This window comes from Sceloporus undulatus, chromosome 7, assembly GCF_019175285.1.
Source record: "Sceloporus undulatus isolate JIND9_A2432 ecotype Alabama chromosome 7, SceUnd_v1.1, whole genome shotgun sequence".
NCBI classification, from domain to species: domain Eukaryota; kingdom Metazoa; phylum Chordata; class Lepidosauria; order Squamata; family Phrynosomatidae; genus Sceloporus; species Sceloporus undulatus.
In genome coordinates, this window is record NC_056528.1 from 9,576,253 (window position 1) to 9,591,724 (window position 15,472).

General features: G+C 43.9%; 1 protein-coding gene across 1 annotated transcript; it reads left to right on the top strand.

Annotated features, from left to right (window-relative positions):
- Positions 1-7,091: 7,091 nt before the first annotated feature.
- Positions 7,092-11,324, top strand: LOC121937219 (arylacetamide deacetylase-like 4). The gene is made up of 4 exons (XM_042480205.1): positions 7,092-7,268; positions 7,351-7,567; positions 9,703-9,766; positions 10,550-11,324. The coding sequence occupies exons 1-4, from the start codon at positions 7,092-7,094 to the stop codon at positions 11,322-11,324; spliced, it is 1,233 nt and encodes a 410-aa protein (XP_042336139.1).
- The last annotated feature ends 4,148 nt before the right edge of the window (positions 11,325-15,472 follow it).

The following is a 15,472-nucleotide window of genomic DNA, read 5'->3' on the forward strand; positions in this document are numbered from 1 at the left end:
AATTAAAAAGCCAATTGGCCTTTGTAGCATCCATGTATATAGCCTAACACAACGCTTGCATTTTGAGCTCTTCAAAAACTTGGAAGGAAACTGTTCAACATCCCTCTAACTACACAAGAAGTGTGGCTGCCATAGTCTTAGGCCAGGAGTTCCCAACCTGGGGGTTGTGACCCCTTGGGGGGTCGATCAACCCTTTCTCGGGGGTTGCCAGGTTGGGGCTGCCTCCTCGTCCCTCCCCTCTTCCCCGCGGGTGTGCGGGCATGGGGATGGGGCTGCTTCCTCCTCCTCCTCCCCTCTTCCTCCTCCTCTTTTTCCCTGGCACCACGCGGGGATGGGGATGGGGACGGGGACGGGGACAGGGACGTCTCCCCCTCCTCCTCCCTGCGGGTGCAGGTGCCAGCACCAGGACCACGCGGGGACGGGGCTGAGGCTCTCTCCTCCTCCTCTTCCCTGTGGGTGCCGGCGCCAGCGCCGCCGCCATGTGGGGACGGGGACAGGGCTGCCTCCTCCTCCTCCAATGGTGGCCTCAGCAGGCCAGAACAGGCCTGGCCGGCATGGAGGATGAGGGGTTAGGAAGAAAAGGTGGAGGGGCTTCCAGCAGCCTTTGTGACCGGACGTCCTGCCACTTCTTCTGGCCGGCGGCCTCCCTAATTGGCACAAGGGGGTCGCGGCCCAACAAAGGTTGGGAACTGCTGGTCTTAGGGTGACCATTTGTTATTCGTTGTTGTGTGTCTTCAAGTCATTTCTGATTTATGGCAATCTTAAGGTGAACCTGAGGTTTTCTTGACGATTTGTTCAGAGGAGGTTTGCCATTGCCTTCCTCTGAGGCCGAGAGAGTGTGGCTTGCCCAAAGTCACCCAGTTTTATGTACCATTTAAAATGGGACAGTACCATTTTTCCCCCCATATTTGCAGACCAATATTTCCCACCATTGTAATATAAATTCCAATTTTGGTCCCGTTTTCGGTGGGAGGGAATGCCCTCTTACGTTGTGAAAATGGTTTGAAGATCCCTGTTTGAAACTGTGGTTGTCGAAACGAACAAAACACAATTGCGTCACCGAGTGTGAGACATTTTAGGATAACGGGTTGAAAGGTGAATTTTTTCTGTGTAAGATTTCTGTATCAGAGAAATTATTCACGGTATGATCGCAATGAAATAAAGTCCTTCTCTATATCTAGCTAGATTTTTCTATGAGTTCTGTCACGGAAGAATATTCCAATATGTTCATGCAGTAAACAATAATAATAATAATAATAATAATAATAATAATAATAATAATTGATTTATTTAAATCCTGCCCAATCACAGGGTGGGATATGAACTTTCATTATCATAGAATCATAGAATCATAGAATCATAGAATCGTAGAGTTGGAAGGGATCCCAAGGGCCCTGATCCAGTCCAACCCCTTTATTCTGCCATGCAGGAACTCTCAATCCAAGCATCCCCATTGACAGATGGCCATCCAGCCTCTGCTTAAAGACCTCTAAGGAAGGAGACTTCACTATAATCTCTGAGGAATGAGTATGTTTCACTGTCGAACAGCCCTTACTCTCAGGACGTTCCTCCTAATGTTGAGCTGGAATCTCTTTCCCTGTAGCTTCCATCCATTGCTCCATTGTCTCCTTTTCTCTGGAGCAGCAGAAAAGAAGCTTGCTCCCTCCTCAATATGACATCCCTTCAAGTATTTAAACAGGGCTCTCATATCACCTCTTAACCTTCTTTTCTCCAGGCGAAACATCCCCAGCTCCCTGAGTCGTTCCTCATAGGGCTTCATGATTTCCAGGCCCTTCACCATTTTAGTCTCCCTCCTTTGGACACATGGCTCCAGTTTCTCAATGTCCTTTTTGAATTGTGGTGCCCAGAACTGGACACTATATTCCAGGACACAATATTATCATCTTACTTTTTCATAAATACAGGATATTACGTAACCCTGTCACATTTTCTCCATCCCCAACGTCCCGTTTGTCATCCCAGTGTCGAAGAAATATGGTCAGCCTGCATAGTCTTTGATGTCGTGTCAATGAATCTTGAGAAAGGGATGCTAAAATCATCAGTTTTGGAAACCATGGTAGGTGTCGTATGCACCAAATGTGTACAATCTGTGTAGTCTGTAATCCATATATGTATGAGAATGGAGAACCTCAGGCTAATGATCCACAACCAACTTAATGTAAAACAAGAAAGTTTATTGCAAGATGCACAGCAGAAGTAACCACAAGCACGTCTTTGCAGAATCTGAAGGCACAAGGAAAGGTTCCCACTTTAAAAGCCCACCCAGGACCCAATCCCCAAAGCAAACAGCCCCCTTACAGTTGAAGAACCGCTACCTTCTGTCCCACATCCCAAACCCCTCAGCAGGGCCCCATCCACAAGCCAAACCTCACCCTTAATATTCCACCTTATCTTCCCAACCCCCAACACTATGCAATGTCTCAACACAGAGAACTATCTAGATCAATATATATATATTAAACATACAACAGTGACCATATATGAGCTGAATACATGAAGTGAATATTAACTGGATATGTCTAATATTATACTTGATCTTAGCTGGTTCTGACAATATGATATCTCAGGTTCTCAAATGAAATTATTCTGCATCGTTCCCACTCTTGCAGTCATGTAGTTGCAAGTCATGGGGAAATGTTTGCGAAGCTCCTGAAAGATTGATGGTAACTTTGTGAGATAGATATATCTATATATCTATATCTATCTATATCTATATCTATATCTATATCTATCTATCTATCTATCTACATATAATTTTTTAAATTTTATTTCATATTTTAAAGATATACAACCCATAATATTTTCCATATATATATATATATATATATATATATATTATTCTTACATTCTAATACATTATATCTAAACGTATTTAGATTCAGTGCTCCTCTTCCCCAGATCCATCACCATCCTTGCATTCCATCCAAAATTTCATTTCATCTCATGGAGGTAATTTCCCATCTTCTTTTCTTAATGCTTTTCCAATACATTTTCTCCGTACCTCATCGAAATCATTTCTTTTCCATAGTCCTTTCCTTACTTTCAATTTGCATGTTAATTTGTCATTAATTGCTAATTTCCATACCCTCCAGTTCTAGCTTCATTTTCGCTTTCCAAAGTCTTGCAATGATTAAATCTCGCTGCTGTAAGTAAATTTGTTGTCCATTCCTTTTCCTCTTCTTTCCACTCTTCAGCATTGTGTAACATTAAATAACAAAACTATATTTGGTTTTCTATCTATTTTTATATTGATAATATTTTCTATTTCTAAGATGTTCTATTTGTGAGATATTTAGCCTGTTCTGTTAAAGCACTTTGGTGTCGCAACAAACCAAAAAACCCAGGATCCCACAGTCAAAGCAGCATCAAAATGCATGAATTTTGCAGTGCAGAGCCAGCCTTAAACAGCTTTTAAAAAACAAATTAAACTAGTTTCTACAGCACCAGGTTAGAGGAGTCCAGGCGAGTTTTTGTTCTGGATCGATGCAATTGCAAAACAGGTTGTTGATTCCGGTTTCTCAAGAGACGGCCAGATCTTGAGCGGATCTTATCAAGGCAATCCAGTTTTATCAGTTTCACAATTCAGCCGGGTTCGTGTTTTTCTTCCACTTCCTTGCTTGCAATCTCTGGAATCTCTCTTTTCAGAAGAAGCCTCACTCCCAACAATAAACAAGCAGTTTTAATGTCTAAATCTTTTTGTTAGTCCAAACAGGGACATAGCCAAGGGGGCCCCCTTCCGTTAGATACAATGAATGATGCATGCCGCCATGCCCAAGCCCCATTATAATGGTGGCACTTAGTCTGGACCCCCCCTTCCCAAAATCCTGGCTACGTCCCTGGTCCAAACGAGACTAGACCCAAAGGATCAATGAAATTTCCCACTGTATCATGTCACCGTTCGCCAGTTGATTCAATGGGGGTACTCCCATTGGGACTAGCTTACAGGGTTCAGGCCATGAATTACACAACTACACAACCTCATTGTGTAGTGAAATGGCATGGTGGAATCTCACTATTCAAGTCGATAACTGCAAGGAGTGGTCAAAGCAAGGTACTTATTTTGGAGGAAAAGGTAATGCCGGCTTTCATTACGGGGCGGAGGACCATCTGCAGAGAGACATGAGAGGTGTTTTATTAAAGAACACAAAACACCATCTCATATATATATATAAGAAAAGATTGATGGAACCGAAAAGGCAAAGAAGGCGAAATTGCAAGAAAGGAAGCCAAGGAGTCTTGCAAGATCTATTATGCCAAGCATTAAATGTGAGAGCCAGCCTGATGCAGTGGTTTGAGGGACACTGTTTTGCTATGTATATACAGGGACTTGAGCATCCGTGGATTTTGGTCCTGGAACCAAACCCCAGTGTATCCCAAGGGCCCACTGTACTTACAGAAATAGATGGTTTCCTTGTATTGCAGCAAGGCATTGCATCTGTGCATTCTCCCTCTTCATGGTTTGCAAGGTTTCCTCCAAAGTATGGGCATGTTTGAATGGGGCTTGAGCGTCCACATTTTTTCTCTTACGCAGGGAGGTCCAGAACGGATCCCCCGCATAAGCCAAGGACAGATTGTACTTTCTTGATGCACTGCCTTTATTTTCTACTTCAAAGGAAATCATTTTAAAGCAATTAGAATGAGTTGCTTTGACACATCAAGACTAGCAAACCAGCTGCTTGATAGACCTGTATTGCCTTACGCAATTGTTTGACGGTTCATTGCCAATGTCACCATTTGCATAACTCTGCATCCCATTGCACTCTGATTCCACCCTCCATAATTAAGGATTTGCTTAAATGTCCACAACATTAATATCGTCCTCCGTCGGTGAATCTGAAGATGTGATTTCAAATTGCCAAAAGCTCATGCTAAAATAAATCAGTGCCGCTTACATTCTTTGTCCCCCAAATCTTACCTTTCTGTGATGAAACAGATTAACGTGGCTCTCTCCTTGAAAACCTAAATATATTTATTATTATTATTATTATTATTATTAAGATTTATTTATAAAGCTCTGTAATTTTATTCATGCAAGCACCCTAATATATAATACAATATATTTCAATACATTCAATGCATAGCCGCTCTGAGTCCCAGTTCTGGAAAAAGAACGGGATACACAATAAGTATAATGATAATGATGATGATGATGATAGCAATAATAATAAATTGGTTTAATAGAAAATACAGTTCCATTGTCACTAAAGCCTGAAACACACTGCAGAAATAATCCAGTTTGAGACTGCTTTAACTGCCCTGGCTCAATGGCTAGGGAATTCTGGGAACTGTAGTTTTGTGAGGCGTTGGGTCTTCTCTGTCAGAGAGCTCCGGTGGAAGAATAAACTACAGTTCCCAGGATTCCCTAGCACTGCGCAGTGAAAGTGGCCACAAACTAGATTACTTCTGCAGTGTGTTTTGGACCTAAGTGATGCAAATCTTGCACATAGAGGATTATCGGTAATCCACATTTCCCTGGCATTACAGGGAATTAGAAATGAGTACAGTGCGCCCGCGTATACGCGGCTTTCATCATGCGGGGCGCAAGGGGTGGCGTGTCCCATTTAGACTAATGGGGCGCGCCACCACCGCATACACAAGCCCCATTACTTTCAATGGGGCTCCAGCATATGCGGGATTTTTTTTACATGGGGGGGGAGGGTCCAGAACGGATCCTCCTCGTAAAAAAGGGTGCACTGTATTTGTCTGCCTAATGGTTCCATGATGTGCTTAGTACATTTCTCAGTGAAGAATAACCCTTGTAATTGTAGGATTTTATACCCTTCAACTTGGAGTCATGGTTTGAGGATTGTACTATGACTCTGAAAATCAAGGTTCGATTCCCAGTTTAGCCATGGAAACCTACTGGGTGACCTTAGGTGATTCACAAAGGACTTCATCAGACCGCCTCCGGTGACCGACTTACCTCTTCCGATTTTGATCCAAATTTGAAAGTTACACTGATTTTTTACTTTCTCCTCAAAATGGCTTCCCATTATCTCCAGGGTTGAATTCGGGTCCCGTATGTCGCTTCGGCGGCCATTTTTCCAAATCGGAAGTTTCGAAATTGGAAAAAATGGCCGCTGAAGTGACTTACGGGGCCCGAATTCAACGCTGGAAGCCATTTTGAGGGGAAAGTCCATGCGATAAAACCAGTGTAACTTCCGAATTTAGCTCAAATATGGAAGAGGTAAGTCAGGCATCGGAGGCGGTGCGATAAAGTCCAAAGTCTCAGCCCAAAGAAACCCAGGGATTGTTTCTCCCAAGGAGTTTATCACACCAGCGAGATCCCGATTTAAATTAAATTTGAATTTAAACAGAACTTGCAAATTCGGGAAGCTTATCTCGCTTGAATTGCTGCTAAACGAAATAACGGCTTGTTCCGAATTTTAAAGGTTGCTGGTTTCCTCCACTTTAACTGCAGATTGACTTGCCGTTATTTTGCGTCAACTCCGCCATCGTGTGATAAACGTTGGGCACCTCTGGGTTAATTTCGCGTCATGTCGCGTTTAACTCCCGTTTTCCCGCAGGATCTCGCTAGTGTCGCCATAAGTGGGAAATGCCTTGAAGGCACACAGCAATGTCTATAGGACTCTGGTGCCTCCCCAAACTCACAAATCCAGGAGCCTATAGAATATAATCCCAGGTTTGTGTGATGCAAAGCTATCTCAGTTTTCTCACCCTGAAGGAAGTCTTGGATTATGATCCTTTTACCATTCATGGTCCAAGTATCCAAGAGTCCCGGGTCTTCCCCCTCCTCCATATTCTGGAGACATATTTTTAGCAATGATGGTTTGTGTTTTCATTCTGTAGATAAGGACCATGGATGGTAAGGAACCCGTCCTGCATAACGTTGTCATTATTACACAAAGCGTATGATTAAAAAAATTAAGACTGTCTCCATCAGCTAACCTCTAAACTAACTTGTCTACTTAATTACGATGTGGGTGGCAAAGGTGTCTTTTTCTACAACTGTCTCACAACCACGGAGGTTCAACCGGTGTAAGACAATCTTGGAGCTACTGGTTGTCTGGAGAGTCGCGTCTGCAACTGGATCCTTCCTCGCAAAAGGGATGGAGTTGGGTTCCACTCTATGGATACTGGCCTCATATATCAGCCTTTTGATTCTGTGTTGGGTGTTTGCCTGGGTGCTGTATTATGACCTGACCAGGACACACCTTCCAACAGAAATTAGGCAGCGTACAAAACTGCGGTGTATTACCTTGCTTGCGACTTTTCTGATGACCCTGGTAAGTGTACCGTTGTTTTCCAAGCTTTGGCTTAACCCTGCTAACCGGTCGCCAACCCGTTGCTCTGTGTTTCGTTGAACAGGCGGCAGGGGCTGAGAAAATTGGCATTTGCAATCGGTACAAAATCTGGAGGCTGGCGTTGAATGGCATCCCGCCATTGACCAAGTCCGGACTGGTCATTAAGGATCTCCTTTTCGATGGGGTTCCAGTAAGGGTTTATTGGCCCAAAACCAAAGCCGCCGGGAACAGGAGAGGAGTAATCTATATTCCCGGAGGAGTTGGCCTCCTGGGAAGCAGAGGTAAGTACTTGGAATGGGATTTTAAATGCTCTCGCTTAAGAAGGTTTTCGTACAGTACTTGGACATCCATCCATCCATCTATCTAATCTTCTCTTGTCTTTGCCCTCATCCTTGAAGTCCAGGCAGTTTACAAAAATTAAAACTTGCACAAACACAGATTGAATCTCCCTTTTCTGGAATCCTGAAATATTCCCCAAATTGTCCGCATGAGTGTCTGAGATAGTTGCACCTTTGCTTTCCGACGGTTCAACATGCGCCAACTTTGTTTCATGCACAAAATTTTATAAAAATACAGTGCATCCTTGGCTTACGTGGGGGATCCGTTCCAGACACACACACCCGCATAAGCCAAAAAAGCATATGCTCGAGCCCCATTCACTTGAATGGGGCTCATGCGCACGGTGGCGCAGCAGCACACGCATGCCATGGGCGCGCACCTCATTCATTTGAATGGGACACACTGCCCCTTGCACCCCACACGCTCCCAGGTGGCTCTCCGCAGGTTGGAGCATATGCTCAAACCTGCGTATAGCGCACCCACATATGGCGTGGACGCACTGTATTAGGTATACATTACCTTCAAGCTATGTGCATAAAGTGTCAATGGAACGTAAATGAATTGTCTGTTTAGACTTGAGTCCCATCTTCACGATGCCTCATGATGTATATGCAAGTATCCCGAAAATCCAAAATCTTTCTGGTCCCAAGCATGATTATGGATTAGGGAGACTCAACCTGGAGAAGCTTTCCTATCTAACAGAGATGAAAGACACAATTATATAAATAATTAAATAATTATATAAATAATATTGCAATGATATAAATAATATTGCAATGCAGGAGGGGAAAACCCGGGAGTAGGAATTTTTAGCTGGTATCAAGCCTTCACCATGGAAAGGTGAAACCAGGACTGCATCCATGCTCCACAATCACAGTGCTTCAGTGCCACTTGGGATGCCATAGCTCCATCCGATGGCACTCTGGGATATGTAGTTTTGTGAGGTACTTAGACTTTTCTACTGAAGAGTTGCTACTAGACAATTATAAAGACTTTGACTACAGATTCCATGATTCCACACAATGGATTTGTCGTAGTTTAAGTGGCACATCTGGCCCTCTGCATTCAAGGATTCTGCATCCATGGATTTGATCATCTACCGCTTGAAAATATCTTTTTAAAAATTCCAAAAAAGTAGACCTTGATTTTGCTGTAGTGTATCAGGGGCATCAATGTATTACGCTATTGTATATACAGTGTCCCCATGTCATACGCAGACACACTATATGTGGCTTTCAGCATATGCTGAAAGCTGCGTGGGAGCGCGTGGGGCGGTATGTCCCATTTAGATTAATGAGGCCCATGCCCGCCTCTGTGCACCACCATGCCACCATTGCATTCATGAGCCCTATTACTTTCAATGGGGCACGAGCATACGCACTTCTTTTTTTATGGGGGGGGGGGTCCAGAACAGATCCCCCGTGTAAAAAAGGGTGCACTGTACATTCAGATGACCCTCTGTGTCCATGGATTATGCATTGATGGATTCAACCATCCAAGGCTTGAATATATATATATATATGTTCCAAAAAGCAAACCTTGATTTTGCCATTTTTATAAGAGGGACCCCATTCTACTATGTCCCTGTATTAAATGGTACTTGAACATCATGGATTTTGGTATTCAAGGGGGAGGGAGTCCTGGAACCAAACCTCAGCAAATACCAAGGGCTTGTTGTATTGAAACCTCCATAACTGAGCAGTTTGGGCATGTTCCAGTTCTCCGGAAACCTTTGCAAAGCACCTCCACCTGAAAACCTCTTCTGTAATTGCTTTAAAACCAGATGAACATGTTTCTTCTGAGCAATCCGGACTCTCAAAGTGTTGTCAAAGGACTTTATTTCGACTGTGTAGATGCACGCTATGATTTTACGACCCACTAAATCAATTGTCAGTGGCTGAGTCGGCATTCAAGTCAATCCCGCTCTTTCAATAGGACTGACAAGAGAATCCAACCCCATGCCTCTGGAAATGTCTTTACCATTGAAGGTTCACGGGGTTCAAGCGCGCAGACATTTTTGACCTCCTGGATATCAGGGAGCCTATCAAGTAATCTGCCTCATTTGTATATTTTATAGCAGCGTACGAAAGGGTGTGCCGCTACATCGCCCGAGAAAGTGATTCGGTGGTTGTAAGTGTTGGGTAAGTGGCTTTATTTCTTGCAACGGTGGTGGGGAAAGAGTAACAGGAGATCAGGGCATCTTCGGGGCCAGGATCCTCCAAGCTGCCCCTAAAGTATCCTGGCCAGTGTGGACAAGACCCCAGAGATACTCATAGGTTAGCCAAAAGGCCCATGTTAGCCCCAGCCTTCCATCGGCCAAACCTCAGGTCCAGGATTGGATCTGATCTTGGTAGATAGGATGCAGATCCAGTGGATCCGGCTTGATCCTGGGCTAAACAGCCTTCGTTGTTATGTGCCTTCAAGTCGTTTCCAACGCATAGCGACCCTAAAACAAACCCATCCTGGGGTTTCCATGGCCAGATTTGTTCCCAAAATCTAATAAATCAACCTAGACCAACATATACAATGACAGTTGGTTCCTCCACATTTGCGGCTTTGACTTTGGCGGAGTTGATTCTCTGCGGTTTTGATGAATACTTTCTCTCTAGGGATCTCTAAGTCCTGCAGCGCAAATTGAGCATAGAGTTGTGCTGGGAAACCTAGAAGTCCTTAGCGAAGACACTTCTTTATGCATTTGCAGGTCCTCCAGATGATTCTGTGATCAACATCTGGCAAATGTTGAACCTGGAGATTCATAGACAGGTCTTCTCTTAGGCAAAAAGAAGATTGTTTCTTTATTTGTGGGTTTCCCACATTCTTGGGGGTCCTTCGCCCCTAACCCCACCAAATGTGGAAGGACCATTGTATCCTTTGCTATGGATGGTTGAAGGATTAATGTAGACCACTTCTCCCTTTTGCTTTAGGTATCGCTTGGCTCCTGAGCATCTGTATCCGCTTCCGGTACTAGACTGTTGCACCGTTGCAACCCATTTTTTGAAGAACGCATTGGACTATGGGGTGGACCCCAGCCACATTACCATTGGTGGGGATAGTAGCGGAGCCACATTTGCTGCCGCCGTCTGCCAACGTCTTACGGCCAGGAAGGATCTCCCAAGGCTCCGAGGTCAGGTCCTGCTCTACCCGTTCCTGCAAGCGTTGGACTTCAATCTGCCTTCCTATCAGCAAAACCATTTGGTTCCCCCTCTGTTTAAGAAAAGGGCTGTCAAACTTGGCTTGATGTACCTGACCGGGAAGTATGAGAACATGGACCGGATTATGAAGAACGCCCATGTTCCCAAGGATTTGTGGTCCAAGTATCGGAAATGGATTAGCGCTGACCACATCCCGGAGGAATTCAAGGCCAGGGGCTACGTGCCGTTTGAGCCGCCTCCGTTTTGCGAAGACCTCCATGCGATTTGCAAAAAGGGCTTTGACCCTATGTTTTCCCCGCTTCTAGCTGAAGACGAGGCGATCCGCAGACTCCCCAAGACTTTCATATTAACATGCGAATATGATGTTGTCCGGGATGATGGGTTATTGTACAAGAAACGTCTAGAGGACAACGGTGTGCCGGTGACGTGGCATCATGTGAAGGACGGGTTTCATGGAATAGTATTCTTTATCGACTATGGCCCCTTTGAATTCCAAAGCTCCCGGAGCAGTTTGAAACATCTGACGCACTTCTTAGAAGGTTTATAGAGACGAAGCATCCACTTGATCCTGTCCCACTTTCATGGAAGACGGCTACTCTGTCACTGAATACAACTTTTTAATAACCTTTTAATAGTCTGAATTGTGTAGATGCTGATACATTGGGCTCTTGGTATCTGTTAGGGTTTGGTTCCAAGACCCACCGTAGATACCAAAATCTGTGGATGCTCAAGTCCCATTATATACAATGGCATAGGAACATAGCATCCCTTATATAAAATACCAAAATCAAGGTTTGCTTTTTGAAATGTGTGTGTGTGTGTCTGTGTATGTATGTGTATATATATATATATATATATATATGTGTGTGTGTGTGTGTGTGTGTGTGTCTCTCTCTCTCTCTCTCTCTCTCTCTCTCTCTCTCTCTCTCTGGCTTTGCTTTGTGAACGAAGATTCAGGAAGGACTCATCCCGCGTTTTGTACAAGTGCGTTGGTGACTAAAAAGGCCAATTCGGGATAAACAGGTCCGGTTGCAGAAAGCACAGCAGAAAGGCTCCTTGGGTGATGTTTCCAGGTTGTGGTTCTTTCTGCGTTGTCGTTTCTCTTCGAGGCTCATTCGGCGTGAGCTTTCAAAGAAGGCTGCAGCGTCATGGATAGTGCGTCTCCATGCCTCCCGATGCGAGGCCAGGGAGGACCATTGTTGGTGATCTATCTGGCCAAGCCTGAGATGTTGTTTCAGGGAGTCCTTGTAATGTGTGTGTGTGTGTGTGTGTGTGTGTGTGTGTGTGTGTATATATATATATATATATATATCTTCCGCACAGAAAATTCTGTATGTATATATATATCTTCCGCACAGGATGCATATGCAAAATTTGCTGAAATGTCCTCAAACATGCTTTTCCATTGAGAGAACAGCAGACCTTGCAGAGGCAATGACTTTGCAAAGGATGTAGTAACATGTGAAGTCTCATTATTGCAATGATGATGGTGATGATGATGGTGATGATGATGATGATGGTGATATTTATATCCCACTTTCCTGCAAAGTTGGGACTCAAAGGGGCTATTAATTGCTACTCAAAGTGACTAAAGAACATTAAGAGATAGGAAATTCTCTTTTGATAAGTCAGGACAGTTCTTGATGCCATCCGGAAGTGAAGCTACAGAGGATTTTGATGCTGTTTCCTAGTCTTTGCCTGCCCCCTACTGGACATTGCTTGCAATTGCAGCTCCGAATATTCTTATCACGAATATCACTTCTGATTTCGAAGGTATAGCCGTGTTAGTAAAACCAGTGTATAAAGAGTTCTTGTAGCTCTTTTGAGACCAACCGAAAGAAAGAAGTTGGGAGCATGAGCTTACGTAGACTTTAGTCTACTTCCTCAGATGCATTTGGCTTCTCCTTTTTTGGACCACTCTTCCTCTTCCCAAAGGAAACCCTCCCACTATGAAATGGAGCGAATTGCAGATCGGTGTGAATAATAATACTCAGAGTATGTTTACAAGGCATGCAGATGTGAAGCCACTTGGATTCATTCTCTATCCAGAAATGTTCTTCTTCCTCTTTACCTTCTCTATTGCATTCATCACACTAGCGAGATCCCATGGGAAAATGGGATTTAAAGGAGATATATCGCAATGGAAACCCGGAAATGGCTGAATGTTTTTCACACGACGTCGCAGTTAACTGGAAATAACGCCAAGTTAATCCGCAGTTAAAGTGGAGGAAACTAGCCGCTTTTTAAATTTGGTTGCGTTCCAGATTTGAAAAGCTGCTGGTTTCCTCCACTTTAGCTGCAGATTAACTTCGCGTTATCACACACTGTGAAAAGCTATCCGAATTTATAAGTCTCCTTTAAATTCGAATGTAGATTAACCCCCGTTTGCCCGCGGAAACTCGCTGGTGTGATAAAGCCCTATACCTCCCTTGCAATGGTTCAATAAACTGTACAGACTGTAAAATAAATAAATGCACTGTATAAAGTATATAATGATATAGTGACTTACTTATTGGCCTGTTACAGACTGCCAAAATAAAGCTGCTTCGGCTCTCTTTGGAGGTATGCTATTTAAATGATGTATGGGTCCTAAGAGTCTGGAGGTTACGCCAAAGCCACACTCCATTCCTAAGCACTGGAGTGCAGCTTTGGTGCAGCTTCCGGATTCTTAGGATGCATGCATCATCTAAACAGCATACCTCCAAAGAGAGACCCAAAGCAGCTTTATTTTGGCAGTCTGTAACAGGCCATTGAGTTGTAACTATGCATAACATCAGCCTGCTAAGTGGTTAGAAGCGTCTTCATTTGTTGAATGCCACATCCCTAAGAAGTCTTTGGGTTTGCCATGGCTGAGGGTGAGAAAGTGCGACTGGCCCAAGGTGGGTTTTCCATGCCCAAGATGGAATTCGAACCCTGGCCTCCAAACCCAAACCATTATGTCACACGAGCCTTCATGTAACTACAAAACATGGAACTACAGTATTGTAAGTTGTGTTTGTGAACGGCATGCAAGGTGTGGCATGCCGGCTGGCTGCGGGCACGTGTTTCACAACCTTGGCCAACCTTGGTCATGTCAAGACATATTATTATTATTATTATTATTATTATTATTATTATTATTATTATTGCATATGACTAATAGCTGTTACGAGCAGAACTGAAATAAATACATTAATTCAAAATGCAACGTTAATTGGATTAATAAGACGCCATACGAATTAACTGGCGTAGCATCCAAAGTAACTGTTTGGGCATATTTTTGCAGCTTGGCAAAACAGACGTGCCTGGCATGTCATCCGAAGATTACAAGCTGATAGGAACCCATAAATGTCCCAGTAAATAGTTTTGCCCTACAGTTATGGTAATCTGCTCTTTCTTGTGGGAACCGGCTTGGTATAATGGTTTGAACGTTAAGACTATGACTCTGGAGACCAGGGTTCGAATCCTGGCTCAGCCATTTACACCCAGTGGGTGAACTTGGGCAAGTCACACTCTCTCAGCCTCAGTGAATGGCAATGGCAACCCTCCTCTGAATAAATCTTGCCATGATCCCCTTTAAATGTCATGGTCCCATGCTATGGAAATCTGGGGTCTATAGATCCCAAGAAAGCTTAGAACAAAAAGACAGAAGTGGGAGTAGAGGAGAAAAACTGAGTTGTCTTAGAAATGGGATCCAAGTCTAAGCATGAAGTTAATTTGTGTTTTGTATACACTTTATACACATAACCAGAGGGTGGTTTTATACCTAATCCTTTAAATCATTTTGTGCATGAAACAAAGGGTGCGCGCACTGTACCACCGGAAAGCAAAGGTGTCACTATCTCAGCCACGCAATTTGGGAGACCGGAGTATTTCGGATTTCAGAAATTATAGATAAGAGAGACTCAACCTTTTCTATTTGTCAAAGAAGGGGATGCTTTGGAGAAAGTGGGCGATGGTGATCGATCTGAATTCCTTTAACAAATTGCACATAGGATACCACTGTAGAGACAGTGACAACCCAATGTACCTGTGAGGGCAAAAGTCGTACTTGGGAGGGAATGGGATAACTCCGAAAAGGATTCGGCCGACATGCGCAAGTTGCATTCCGAATACCAGAGCGATGGAATAACACCGACGCAATGCCTTGTGCAGTCACAAAATGGTATGACCAGCTTGGGTATGTATTACAAATGTGCAAATCGTCCCATTGCTTTAACTTGTTTCTCCCAGAAGCCTCGGCAGTTCCGGCTCATGCTCCGTTTTGTGCTTTGCCGGTGACAAGCTTGTATGACCGTGCCATCTGATAATGCTTATCATTTCCACACGCCTTGGAATGTAAGGAGGCACTTGCACCTGCCACCTGTTGAGGCACATCCTCAACCGATTAGACATAAATATAGATAATCAGTTATCAGAATAACCATTATTAATCAGTTTGCACACAGCAGACACACGTGCCATTGATCAGAAGTGCGTGCCCAATGGATAACAGGTGCTATTGATAGGGACTGCAAGAGATCTTGTGATCCAGAGGAGTTTCTGTCTATAGAATTGTTCTATGAGAGTCTGAAGCTCTGGCATGTTGCTGCACATCATTGGCCTGGAGTATCACCTCTGTTCCTACTCTGGGTTCCCAACAACTGACTGAGACCTGAGTTGCTTTGGAGACTTGTTTAGGATACAGTTTGTACAGTGCGTCCGCATCATATGCAG